Here is a 13,587-nt window from a genome sequence, read left to right on the forward strand (position 1 = left end):
GGCACCCATCTATCATAAAGCAATCTTCTAGAAATCTTGAAAACTTTCATTAAATTTCCTGTCTTTCTCCTGACAGTTATAAAATGTTAACAATATTACTCATGATGCAGGCATCTTCAGAAATTCTTTGTCCATTCCCTCCTCCCCCTACCATCAGCCATCCCCTTTTCTTTGCCAAAATCTGTGGAAACATGAGACATAGCTATATTCTTCACACATCCTTCCTGAGACCTAGCCCTTGCAGGAAGTTAAAGAAGAAGTAGTCATAATTTTGATGATAATGAGAAGACTCTCTAGCCACAAGCCACAGAGGGCAAGATGGCACTGTGTTCTGATTCTTCCACCAAAGCCACACCCACTGTGAAGCTTGAGGGTACAGCCCTGTCCCTACTCTTAGCAAATATTTCCTGGTCCTTTTTTTTTTTCCTTTTCTTTTGCCAATCTACCAAGCTATAAGTCTTCACCTGTCCTTGATATATGTGTAGTGGGGACAGTGGGTCACATACTTAATCTGTCTATAGGTTATCTTTCTAGAAGGAAAATTATTCCCCTATGGACCTTACTAGCCCAGCTTTTCCAAATCCAGAGTCCACTGCAGCAATATACCATCTCTTAGAAGAAGAAATAAAGGTCTTGCCCTGGAGGCAATACCCCGGAAAAAAACCCATAAATCAGAAATCAGAACCACACCAGATATCAGAACCATACCAGCAGTCAGAAGAGAAATACAGCTTTGAAATCACAGGCTGATCTATAAGACACGCAGGGGAAGATAAAAGCAATACAGCCCGAGCCTGCACTCTGTGGAGGCTTCCCAGCATGCCTCCCAAGTGAGCCAAGTCCAACCACAGTAAGCTACCATCTCACCTGCAAAAGGAACTGGTGCGTCTTTATCCAGGGCGACAAGTGGTGGGTCCAAAATGACTGTGTCATTGTTCTCAGTTATGACTCCGTGATATGAAGTCTCAATCCATGGTTTGTGCTTGTTGACTAGAACACAATGGAAAAACAAAACAAAGATTGACTTTCAAGATCATCACTTGAATAGCTAATTCACAATAATATTAATATTGCACATTTGTTCACTCATAGGCTCTCATCCAACAACCACATGAGAGACATAGAGCATTAGTTAGTTCCATTTTATACCTCAGTAACCTTTAGAAAAGTGAGATTCAAAGAGAAGCTCAACAATTCATGTGAACACAAAGAAAGTCAGGGCAGCACCGAGACTCAAACACATTTTTGGGCTCTAGACCATGGATCTTTCACCTTACCAAAATCCCATTATTTCTATTTCTGGATGCCCAGTATAGATAGCTACTGTTAAAAACTGACTAAAAGATTCATTTCTTCAAAACTACTGTCTATTAATAGATATTTCAGGGTTAAAGTCCATTATCAATCAACAAACTAGCAGATCATGGCTGTGTGCTTGAATTTCTGACCTCAACCTAATCAGATCCATCATCACAAACTGTTACTGTATTTCATATATACACCTATCTGTATAAGTACCAACATATGTGTAAAGATACAGCAGGCATTTGAATATTTTCTGATCACATAAAAACTGTGTCTATCCTAACAGTCTAAATTACCTAGCAATTTAAGTTGTTTTTCAGTAATTTGACCAGGTAAATCATATATTGTCTAATGGAAAATTAACAAACTTAAGATGAATACCAGATAAATGTTACTGGTTGAACTGTGACCCTGGAAAAAAGACAGGTTAGAGTACTAACCTCCTGTACCTTGGAATGTGATCTTATTTGGAGAGAGGGTCTTTATAGGGGTAGTCAAGTAAAAATGAGGTCATTTGGGCAGGCCTTAATCCAAAATGACTGGTGTCCTTATAATAAAGGTAAATTTGGACACAGAGACAGACGTGTACACATGTGAATACCATGTGTTGCTACCAGCCAAGGAACTACCAAAAGCCAGGAGAGATACCTGGAACAGATCTTTCCCCTTTACCTTCAGATCAAGCATGGTCCTGTCAACAACTTGGATTTCAGACTTCTGGCCTCTAGAATTGTGAGACAATAAATTTCCATTGTTCTAAGCCACACAGTTAATAGTATTTTGTTAAGGCAGTCCCAGCAAACAAATACGGGATACTTATGGTCAACAGGCTCCTAAGGGATAGAGAATTTAAATAAAACTTGTGCTAGGGCTGGTGCAATATTCCTATGTGAATATCCCATGTCTGTCAATTCCAAATTTGTTCAGGCCCAGGTGTCCCCTCTCTGGAAGACTGCACTGGCCTCCTGACTGGTCTTCCAGTAAGAAGTCCTATCCCACTCCAATTCATCCTCTACACACACATCAAAAATAATCTCCTCAAATATTAACCTGATATTATAAGGTTAATATTATATTAGGTTAATCTTATAACCTAATATTACTCTACTGTGGTCTCTTTGGTTTGTCCTTTCCACCCCCCCCACACACACTTACGCAAATCTGAGTGCAGAGTAGGTGCTTTAAAAATGAAATAATATGTTAGAGAAAGTCCTAGAGTAATCAAAGATGTCCTGATGCCAATTCTCACACCCTGCTTCACAGTTTGAAAGATGTTGTCACATATATAATGCTCCCCACAGCAACTTAAGAGGTAGGTGTGATCATTATGAAAATGATGAAGAAACCAATTTCACAAGACGTGACTTTCCCAAGATGGCCCCAGGGTTAAAACCTAATAATTGGGAAGACCAAAACTCTCTCATACCGAGTAATATCCGTAAAAACACACACACACACACACACATTCATATTATACTAGTCATGTACATTATAATCTATAACACACATTATATAATACATATGCATATTATGGTATGTAATTTTCAGTAGCCACTGCAAAGCAAGAGCTTATAAAATTGAGAACAGCTCTGCTGCCATGGCTCCTGTCCCTTTCCTCCACAATCATGCTTCAAAAGATCAGTTAAGAGTTGCTCTAGGATAGGTGGTAGCCTCAAGCAGGCCACCATTTTGCTTCTTCTCACCCATTCCACAGCAATCATGAACTAATCAAGAGCCAGTTTAGTGAGGCGGGGGCATATGCCTTGTTCTTCTCAGGTCTTGGCTGCTGAAATCCATTTCTGCAGATTGGATCGTGCCCAGGGCAGAGAGTGGCTCTGCCCACTACAAGCCTGAATGGGACAGCAGGCTCCTCCATGCTCACATGCTGGCATTCAAACCGGTGCTTCATTATGGACCCTGGAAGAATTACAGCCACCCTGGGCTGTCCCCACACGCCTTTGCTCTTTTATTAGCCATCAACACAAATGCAATGTAAATAATTTGCAGCTGTTGGGAGAAACAATTAATCTTTTTTTCTCCTTTAATTAAACCTAAGGGCCTATTCATTAGAAATGTGTATAGAGGATATGCCACAAGCTTATCCAGTGTTTCAGATTCACTGTAGCGCTCGACTGGACGGCAGGCAACCAAATCCAGAGTCACAGTTTCTGGGTTTCAGGACCGGCTTGGCCACTTCAGGGCTGGCTCAATGTGAGTTACTGGGCCACTCAGAGTGTCAACTCCCTCAACTGTAACATTGGAAAAATGATACCACTTGCAGAGTAGTCATGTCATTCATATGCCTTTGGCTGGACACACAGCCCTTGACCTTTCATTACTCAGACTCACTACCCTGCTCTCTGGCAGTGACAGCATCATCAGGAGAGGGGACAAGGACCTTAGAGTTGAGGTTCTCCCTCATGAATGGGGCTGGATTTACTTCCTTCTATCGATAGGCCTGCCACCCTTTTCTCCTTTTAGTGAGTACCTATCACACATTAGGCATTTTACATACATACTAGGCATTTTACGTACATTCATTAATCCTCACTATGATCCCATTAAATAAGATTTTATATCTCATTTTGCAGCTGAAGAACTGAAGCTCAGAGGGGTTTAAATGTTCCTGTTTTATAAGATAACAGTGTTAACATCCCTAGAGTTTCTTCATTTTTCTCCTACCTTCTAACTTACTTTATATCTTTCTTGACTTTTTCTTTGCCAAAGTTGTAAAACATTTGCATTTTGATATGTAAGCAAAATTAAATCTTCTTTGTTTTGCCTATAGATCAAATTCTCAGGGTTGCAAGCCAATAACTTAAATTTACATTATTTTGACTATGAGACCTTTGTTCATGGCTGAGCCAAGTACTATGCAAGGATAGCTTTTGCTTCTTAATGGTTCAAGTGTCATTCCACAGGTGACATTCTTTATATCCAGACTGACTGTACTCTTGATCCTTTCACACCATCCAATAACTGAAATACTTGAAAATAACCTCCTTTGTATACTCTTTGTTTTATGAACATATGATTGTCTTTTTTCTTTTATTGAAACGCAAAGAAACTTTTCCCCATATGCCAACCATATTACAGTTTTATTATAGCTTTTTAATCATTCCATCTATTACTCATTCTTTGTTTGTAAAATGGAGATACTTAACTTCATAGGAATGCTGTAAAATTTGCATGAGATCATTTAAGCAAATCTAGTATCCCTGATATGAATAGACATTCAAATATCTTCAGTTCCCCTAAGCCCATCTCATCCTTCTGAGTGGCTGAAATATGGCCTTGCACTCTCAAAGATATTTAGCCCAGTTGCATTCATTCAACAAGTATTTATGGGGCACCTAATATATGCAAGAACAGATTAACCATTGAGGGTAAAATGGGGGTGGGGTCCCTGAAAGGAACATTTAACAAAATTGAGCATCCATTCATAATCAAAATGATCAACAAATAAGGACTAGAAGGAACTTTCTCTATCTGATGAACAACTTTCTTAGAAACCTATAGCTAACATCATGCTTAGTGGTTAAAGTGTGAATACACACACTCCCCTAAGAGCAGGAAGAATACACAAGGATGTCCACTCTTACCTTGTACCGTACTATTCATATTGTACTGGAGGTTCGAACCCATTCGATAAGGCAAGAAAAAAATAAGACTGTAAGTTAAAAAGTAAAATTGTGTTTACTTGCAGAGAACCTGATCTTCAGTGAAGCAAATTCTATGGGATCTGCTAAAATGCTACTAGAACTAGTAAGTGAGTTTAGGAAGATCACAGTACATAAAGTCAGTATATAAAAATCAACTATATTTTTATGGACTAGCAGTAAACTATAGGAAATTTAAATTAAAAATGCTAATATGATGATATCAACAACCATGAAATACTTCAGAATGACTTTCACAAAATGCATGTAGTATCTGTACACCAAAGACTCTAATAAGATATTGCTGAATGAATTTAAAGAGGACCTGAAGCAGTCTTAGTGGAGAGATAGACAGTGTTTATGATTTGGGAGAGCCAAGATAGCTAAATGTAAATTTTTCCCTAATTGTCAATGCTACCCAAATCAAAATAATAGGATTTTTTAGTACTTTTTATTATGTTCAGTTAGCCAGCATATAGTTTATCCTAAGTTTTTGTTACAGTGTTCAACTATTCATTAGTTGCGTATAAGCTAATTCTAAAATTTATATGAAAATGAAAAAATCTGATATAGCCAAAACAAGTCTGGAAAAAAAAGGGGGGGGAATGTTAGAAGACTCACACTACTTGATTTTAAACTTATTATAAAGCTACTCTAATCAGATAGTAAGGTATTAACATCAGACTGACATACAGATCAATAGAAAAATAAGGCATGTAGAAAAAGACATACATACACGTGGTCAATTAGTTTCTGACAAACTTTCCAAGAAAATCCATTGGAGGGAAGGATAGTTTTTCATTTATGCTGAGAAAAATTGGATATCCATATTTAAAAAAATAATTTCAATTATACTGCACAGTATACACAAAAATTATCTCTAAATAGATCATGGTCCTAAATGTGGGACTTAAAAATTGTGAAACCTTAAAAAAATAATTGTGAAATCTTTAAAAGAAAGCACCAAAAAAAAGCTCAGTGTCCTTGGGTTAGGCAAAGGTTTATTAGAAGGGACAAAAAGAACACTGACTAAAAGATAAAACTGATCCATCAAACAATAAAATTATAAATTTCTATTCTTTGAAGAACACTCTTCAGAAAACATTTTTTTTTAAAGCCACAGACTGGGAGATAATATTTGCGATACATTTCTCACAAAGGACTTATATCCAGAAACACACAAAGAACTCCTGCAACTCAATAATGAGAAAAATAATCTGTAAAAAAAAGGGGGGGGCAAAAATTTGAACAGACCTGTCACCAGAAGAAATAAGAACATGAAATGATGCTCAACATTAGTAGTTATCAAGGATATGCAAGTTAAAGCCACAATTGGATGTCACTACACCATCGCTAGAATGGTTAAAATAAGACTGACAATACCAAGTTCTAATAAGATGTGAAGCAATTGAAACTCATACACTACTACTGGTATGAATGTAAAATAATACAGTCAGTTTGGAAAATAGTTTAGCAATTTCTTATAAAATGACTCAGCAATTCCATTCCTGGGATCTGCCCAAGATAAATGAAAACATAAATTACTCAAAAAGACTTGTATGTAAATGTTCATAGAATCTTTATTCAGAATAGTACCAAACTGGAAAATAAAATGGCCATCAACTAGTGAACGGATAAACAAATTGCAGTGTATCTATATAATGGACATCTACTCGGCAGTAAAAAGAAACCAACTACTGATCCATACAACAAAATGGTTGAATATCCAAAACATTCTTCTGGTGAAATGAAGTGAAAGAAGTCAGACACAAAAGACTACATGCTATTTGATGCCATTCATATGACATTCTAGAAAATGCCAAAGTATAAGGACAGATTATGGATCAGTAGATGCCAGGGTCTGGGGGGTAGGGTAGGTTTACTTGTAACGGGACATAAGGGAACTTTTGAATGATGGAAATGTTCTGTATCTTGATTATGGTGGTGGTTACATTTCTGTGTGCCTTTGGCAAAACTTAGCAATCTGCACATATCAAAAGGTTGAATTTCATTACATATAAATTATACATATAATTTATAATGTGGTAAGAATAAAGTTCTTATCCTCAAGGGACCCTCAGACTAGAGAGGGATCCATGATAACCAGTATGGCAAGAGAGAGATAAGCAAAGAAATAGCAGGGTGCAAGGGAAAAGAAAGGAGAAGCACTAACCCGAGCATGGTAATCCAGAATTACTTCCTGAAGATGTAGATTTGAAGTCATGAGTAGTAGGAATTAAGCAGGTGTAATGGATTCAGGGGTCCCAGGCAGAGGAATGTGCATGGGGAAAGACCAACGGAAAAAGCACCTGGCGATCCATAGGGGAAATGTGAATAGTTAGGTTTGGCTGAGAATAAAGTTCTAGGGGCAAGTCCTGCCAAGAGGCTGAATGGATAGACAGTTGTCTACATCACTAGGGATTACTGGCATGTATAGATTCGTCCAAGAGCCACCTCCAAATGCTGGCTTTATGGGACACCAGAGAACGAACTCCTTTCCAGAAAGAAGCAAGAGGGGTAGATGCTTGTGCCTTGGCTGTTGTTAAGCAATCTGTTCCCTCCCCTGACAACTGTTCTGCCTTTTTGTTCCAATAGACTGAGGCCAGTCAGCTCATTCTTTGTTCCATTTGGATGTAACTTCAGAAGAATAGATTTTTAATCAGTTCTTCACAAGATAATCTCCCTTTTTGTTATACAACTCTTCTTGAGGCTAAACTCTGTCATATCATGCCCCCTTAGGACTGCTCCTTACCTCTGTCTGGATCTTTCCCATGCTGTTTCAGCATCTGGAGAAATGTCTGTATCTTTGCACTCATACAGAGGAAACACTAGTGTGATATTTCTGCTCCATTTACAGAGAAATTAGGTCTTACCACCCAATGCGTCTTTAACTAGAGTGCAGATGCATTCTCAGGAGCACTCCTGGCCTTCTCTCTTTGCCTGCACCTCTGAAAAAGTGCATTAACACTCAATCCAAGCAGCTGATGATTTACCCGTTCAGTCTTTCTACTCTTATCCTAAAGTTGACTCTCAGAACTCCAATACTTGCTTCTGGGTAAAAGTGAACTGCTAGTAAAAAACAAAGCAAAACAAAACCAAAAACCAAAAACAATGCAAAACAAAACAAAACAAAAACCCATACCGTACTGATTACAAAATGCTCTAGAGAGGTTAACTTACACCCTAGTAATAGGTCATTCTTGTGGTGTGGCTGGTCTTTTGCCTGTGATGCCCAACTTCTCCCTTCTAACCTGATGCTCTGGCAGAGGTGCTTAGACCCAGGTGGATATCTAACCCCAGGGGAAATCAATGGGTGTAATACGCTGGATAAGTTGGTTGGATCTTTCAACTTCATTTATGAGGCAGGCTCAGAACCTATAATTTAATTGGTGATAGATACTTAAAAAAAAAGATTTTATTTATTTATTCGTCCATTCATTTATTTTAGAGAGAGAGAGAGAAAGCTTGAGCAGGGGAAGGAGCAGAGAGGGAGGGAGAAGGAAAGGGAGAGAATCCCAAGCAGACTCTGCACTGAGTGCAGAGCCCGACATGGGGCTTGATCTCATTAACACTGAGATCATGACCTGAGCTGAAACCAAGAGTCAGACACTTAAATGACTGAGCCACCCAGGCATCTCTGGTGATGGATACTTGAGATAAAAGGCCATAAAGAGTTGGGGTGGCATACATGTAATGATCACTCAAAGCTTAGGGGGAATTGAGAAGCCATTAAAATCAGAGAGCGCTAATCTACCAGGAAATAGGATCTGGGACCCAACAAGCATAGAGAAGAGAAGTACTCCAAGCAGCTGCAAGAGATACAGAGCCTGGCCACCCAGCCTCTTGTTTTCCAGTCAAGGTCCTGCTCAGCCTTCATGGACTCATCAGCCTGTGTGGGGTGTCTGAAGTTGCCAAGTGAAGTTTTTCATTCATTCTGTCCAGGCACCATTTTTTTCTATTTGTAGTAGTTTGAGCAGCATATCTGTTCTTGCAATAAAATGATTCTTAACTACAATAATTGAAATAACATTTTTAAAATTATTTTTATTCCCTGTTCCAGGAACCCTCTTATACTGTTGGTGGGAATGCAAGTCGGTGCAGCCACTTTGGAAAACGGTGTGGAGATTCCTTAAGAAATTAAAAATGGAACTACCCTATGACCCTGCAATTGCACTACTGGGTATTTACCCCAAAGATACAGACATAGTGGAATGGAGGACCATCTGTATCCCAATGTTCATAGCAGCAATGACAAGTCGCCAAACTGTGGAAAGAGCCAAGATTTCCTTCAACAGACGAATGGATAAAAAAGATGTGGTTCATATATACAATGGAGTTTTATGCCTCTGTTCCAGAGTTGAGGGTAGGATAGGACCCCTGTCCAGGTAAGAAGTCAGCTTGCCTACAGGCAAATCTGATACTGCACTTTCCTGCTTAGGATCCATGAGCAGTAATCCTGCCTTCAACTGCAAGATCAGATGAAGACCCCCAAAGGCGCCAGCTCTCGATTACCCATACTTTTGCCCCTGTTGCACCATCTGCTCCTCTCCTCTCCTTCCTCCTGACTGCTGCTTGTACATCCTTACAGATTCACCTCCAGTACCACCTCCTCCCATGGTCCCTCTCTGCACCTTGTATCACCCTGTACCACCTGCCGTCATGCTACAGGTCTACTGCATTGTCAATAGCTGTTTCCTGCCCCTCTTCCCATACAAGTATAAGCCCTCTGCTGGACGAGGCAGCATCCTGGTCACAATGATATCCAAAGGACCTAACACAATGCCCAGCATGTTGGTAAATGAGGTGAGCCCACCACTGCCTGGCTGGCACCTCCAATGCCTGAGGCAATTAGTGGTACTTTGATTCCAGTGAGCAGGGATTCCTACATCACCCAAATAGAAAGAGGGCGTGCCTCCCAAATCATAAGGTGACATTTGCCATCACTTAATTAGAGGCAATGTATCTTTCTTGCTAGAGGTACTAATTAGAGAGTTTTAAATACAAATCCCATGTGTGTGACTCACACATGCAAATATTCACAGAAGATGAGGGTTACATTTCACTGTTTTAATTGGGTTGAAAAGCATTTGAGGAAAAGATGACTGAGTTGTTAATCCTTAACTGCTTGATAAATGCTTGCAGTGAGGATAGCATGTTGCTTTCGTTCCCTTCCTACCTCCTTTCCTTCTATCCATTTGCCCATCCATTTATTCACCATTCCTATTTTTTCTTCCAAGACTTCCATATGTCATTTCCCACCCATAAATAATTATTTGGAGTGTGGATTCTCTCAAAGTCCTTATCCCAGCCTGGGGATGGGCCACATGCCATTATCCTGTTGGGTACTAGCAGGTGGACCAGGAGCAAGGCTAGGGAGAAATGTGCACTGAGGGATTATATAAACTTACAAAAGTGAGTTTCATTTGTCTCCACGTAAGCCATCTGGACAAAGCCAACTGTCCAAAGTTTGTGTGAAGACAAAGCCTGAGATTGGGTGCAAGCGGTACTGGGCTCCTTGTCATAGTTCTGATATCATGTAACCAACAGGGTCTCTTAGGCAAGTCTTTCAATCTTTCCAGACCTCAGCTCCCACTCCTTTATAAAGTGGAGGTAATACCAATTCTGCAGGGTTAGCAGGAGGAGGATAAAGTGAGACCCTGAGTCAGAGCTGACTCAGTAACTAGCAAGTCGTATGTCCACAGTAAGGTGTCTTTGATTCTGAAGTTCAGCAACCACAGGCTGTGATAAGGAGCCACATGGGACCCTGTTTGCCCCAGCTAGACAATGCTCAAGTCACCCCATAAACCTGTTGGTGGGCTGACAACCTAACAGAACTCCCAGGGGATGGGAAAATTGAATTACAGCTGTAGAGAAGATTAGGAGTCATTCAAGAGGATCATTTGGAATAGGAAGAAGTGGGGTGCAGGTTCTGAGGGTTTAATGCTCCCATTCAGTTGCTGGAGCCAACTCATTTTTCTACACAAAAGTCTTACCTACTGAACAAAATGATTGTTACATCTATAATTCCCCAACATTGCTATTCCTTCAATATCTTATACCTCACTACCTTTTAAACACCTTTAACCCCTAAAACCAGCCCTTAACTTACTTGGGAGTTTACATTACTAGTCTAAAACTCTTTCTGTAATCACTATTGTTCACTGTAATCAGGAACTGTCATTCCTAAGGGACCTCTATGTGCCAGGCTCTATAGCTGTGATCCCATTAAATCCTTACAACCATTCCCATGAGAAGACAGCATGGGTTCCATTTCATGGATGAGGCTATGGGGGTTCAGAGTGCTTAAATAAGTCAAGGTCATGACCCCTCATGGAGGAACTGAGAGTTCCACCCCAATCAGTATTCTTCTCTCTGACCAGGGATCAATGCAACAGCACACATTTGTTTCTATCTCCTGTGGGTCCAATCTGGGATCAAGTGCTCTGAAGGAGTGCAAGGAGATAAACCAGCAAAGACTGAAATCTACAAGAGAACAGTCAGTGTTCTCCAGAGAAATAGAAGCAACAGGAGACAGAAAGAGATAAATATACACATACACATATATACATATACACATATCCATACCTACATATCTGTGTGTGTGTGTGTGTGTGTGTGTGTACGCATGCACGCGTGTGTGTGTACGCATGCACGCGTGTGTGTGTATGCATAAATAAAAAGACTGACTCACAATTATGAGGGCTGGCAAATCTGAAATCTATGGGGCAGGCCTGCAGGCTATAAGCTCAGGCAGGTGTTCATGCTGTAGTCTTGAGCAGAATTTCTTCTTTTCTGGGAAAACTCAGCTTTTGCTCTTAAACCCTCTCAACTGATTGTATGAGGCCCACCCACATTATTAAGGATAATCTCCTTTACTCAAAACCAATTGATTGTAGATATTAATCACATCTCCAAAATACCTTCACAGCAACACCTAAATTAGTGTTTCATTGAATAACTAGGTACTATAACCTAGTCAAATAGACACATAAAACCAGTCATCATGCTCACTGAAGAATCTTTTAAAATGTTATGTTCAAAAATGAGTGAAAGGATTTGATGTGACAGTGCAAATTCCTTTTAACCTCAGATAGAAACACCGTATTTTTGTTTCCCTACTGGCAAACTAATAAATAAAACCTCTGTGGCTTACGATATCAACTTTGTTCCAGAGGATAGGAAATGTGTGATACATTTTTATTGCAAATTCCATTTCATGTCTTAGATCTCAAGATGTTCAGAACAACGAATGGCAATTATCTGGTTTATAGTATATTCACTGCAAAATGCTCATCTTCTTCTCATTGCTTCAGAAAGAAAGCACTGGCAGGCCAATTTCACTTCTTATTTATGTGGACTACTTGGCTCCTTTCTGGGAAGTCGTAGAATATCAGAGTTAGAGGATAGGCACCAAAAAGTCTCTCCTCCACCACCACTAAATAAATGATCCTAATAAAGCTGTAAGCCAAATACCCTAGGTCACCCTCGTGATCAGCCCCGAGCAGCAGGGGTTTCAGACAAACTGGTTCCCTTTGCAATTAGCCACCTACAGCATCATCAGCTCAGGCACCACGAACTCAGAGAACCATTCTCTGAGCCTCTCCTTTCTCTCCACCTCTGAAAACACACCCAGACTGAATTAGGTCTCCCTCCTTGTGCTCCCATGGCCACCTCCCTAACCTTAGCACACTAAGGTCCATACTGGGCTATAAATATCCTTTGTGTCTTTCTGCTAGTGGATGGTGGGGAAAGATTCCAGGTCTTCCATGTTTGTATCTCTAACCCTAGCACACATAGCAGTTCTCAAAGTATGGCCCAGGAATTCTTGGAGGTCTCTGAGACCCTTGAGGGCTCACAACTTCAAAACTATGTTCATAAAAGTACTGAGATATTATTTGCTTCCTTTGTTCTCATTCTCCCTGGAGGAGTGTTCCAGAGGCTATAGAACATGATACCACAACAGATTGAATGCAGAAGCAGATAAGAGAATTCAGCTATCTTCTATTAAAGCCAAACATTTGCAAAAATGTAAAAAAAAAAAAATGGCACTCTCGTCACTATTTTTTGACTTTGAATAACATAGTTCTTAATTAAAATATTTTTGTCAACATGACATGGGTTTATTATTATTTTCACTGAATTAGTAAATGCATATTTTAAATTTTATCAGCTTTAATTAGTAATGCAATACACAGCAATAGGTATAACCCACAAAAACATAAATTTGGGGGGCGGCAGATTTCAGTAATATGAATGTTAACGTGTTCTTTAGACCAAACAAGTTTGTTCTATGACCTGGTAAAGGATTTACAACATAGTACTTACTCCTTACGTAGGAAGAGAGAGAACAGATGTGAGTGGAGAAGACAGAGGAGAAAGATGACAAAGAGACAGAGGGGAGGGAAGGAAAGAAAAGATATCTAAAGTTGTCAAGGCAAGACTCATCTAATCCACTCTCAGATTCAACTCAGTTGGAGGAAAGTTGATCAACATAGTGACATCAGTCCTTTCTCTGGTTCTGGATGTGAACGAAAAGCAGCCGGTTGACTGAATAGCTTACACACCAATTGTTGCTACACCGGGTGGGTAATAGAGCTTCTGATTCTTTTGGAAAAAGGAAGAG

At 39.7% G+C, this 13,587-nt stretch overlaps 1 protein-coding gene across 1 annotated transcript in view; it reads right to left on the minus strand.

The window, feature by feature from the left end:
• Positions 1–13,587, minus strand: part of CLSTN2 (calsyntenin 2) — a 585,388-nt gene that overhangs the window by 354,193 nt on the left and 217,608 nt on the right. The window contains exon 4 of the mRNA XM_032869258.1: positions 868–990. Coding sequence (XP_032725149.1) covers positions 868–990 — 123 coding nt within the window. The remainder of the gene's footprint in view (positions 1–867; positions 991–13,587) is intronic.

This window comes from Lontra canadensis, unplaced genomic scaffold (assembly GCF_010015895.1).
Source record: "Lontra canadensis isolate GAN:19392208 unplaced genomic scaffold, GSC_riverotter_1.0 scaffold38, whole genome shotgun sequence".
Taxonomy (NCBI): Eukaryota; Metazoa; Chordata; class Mammalia; order Carnivora; family Mustelidae; genus Lontra; species Lontra canadensis.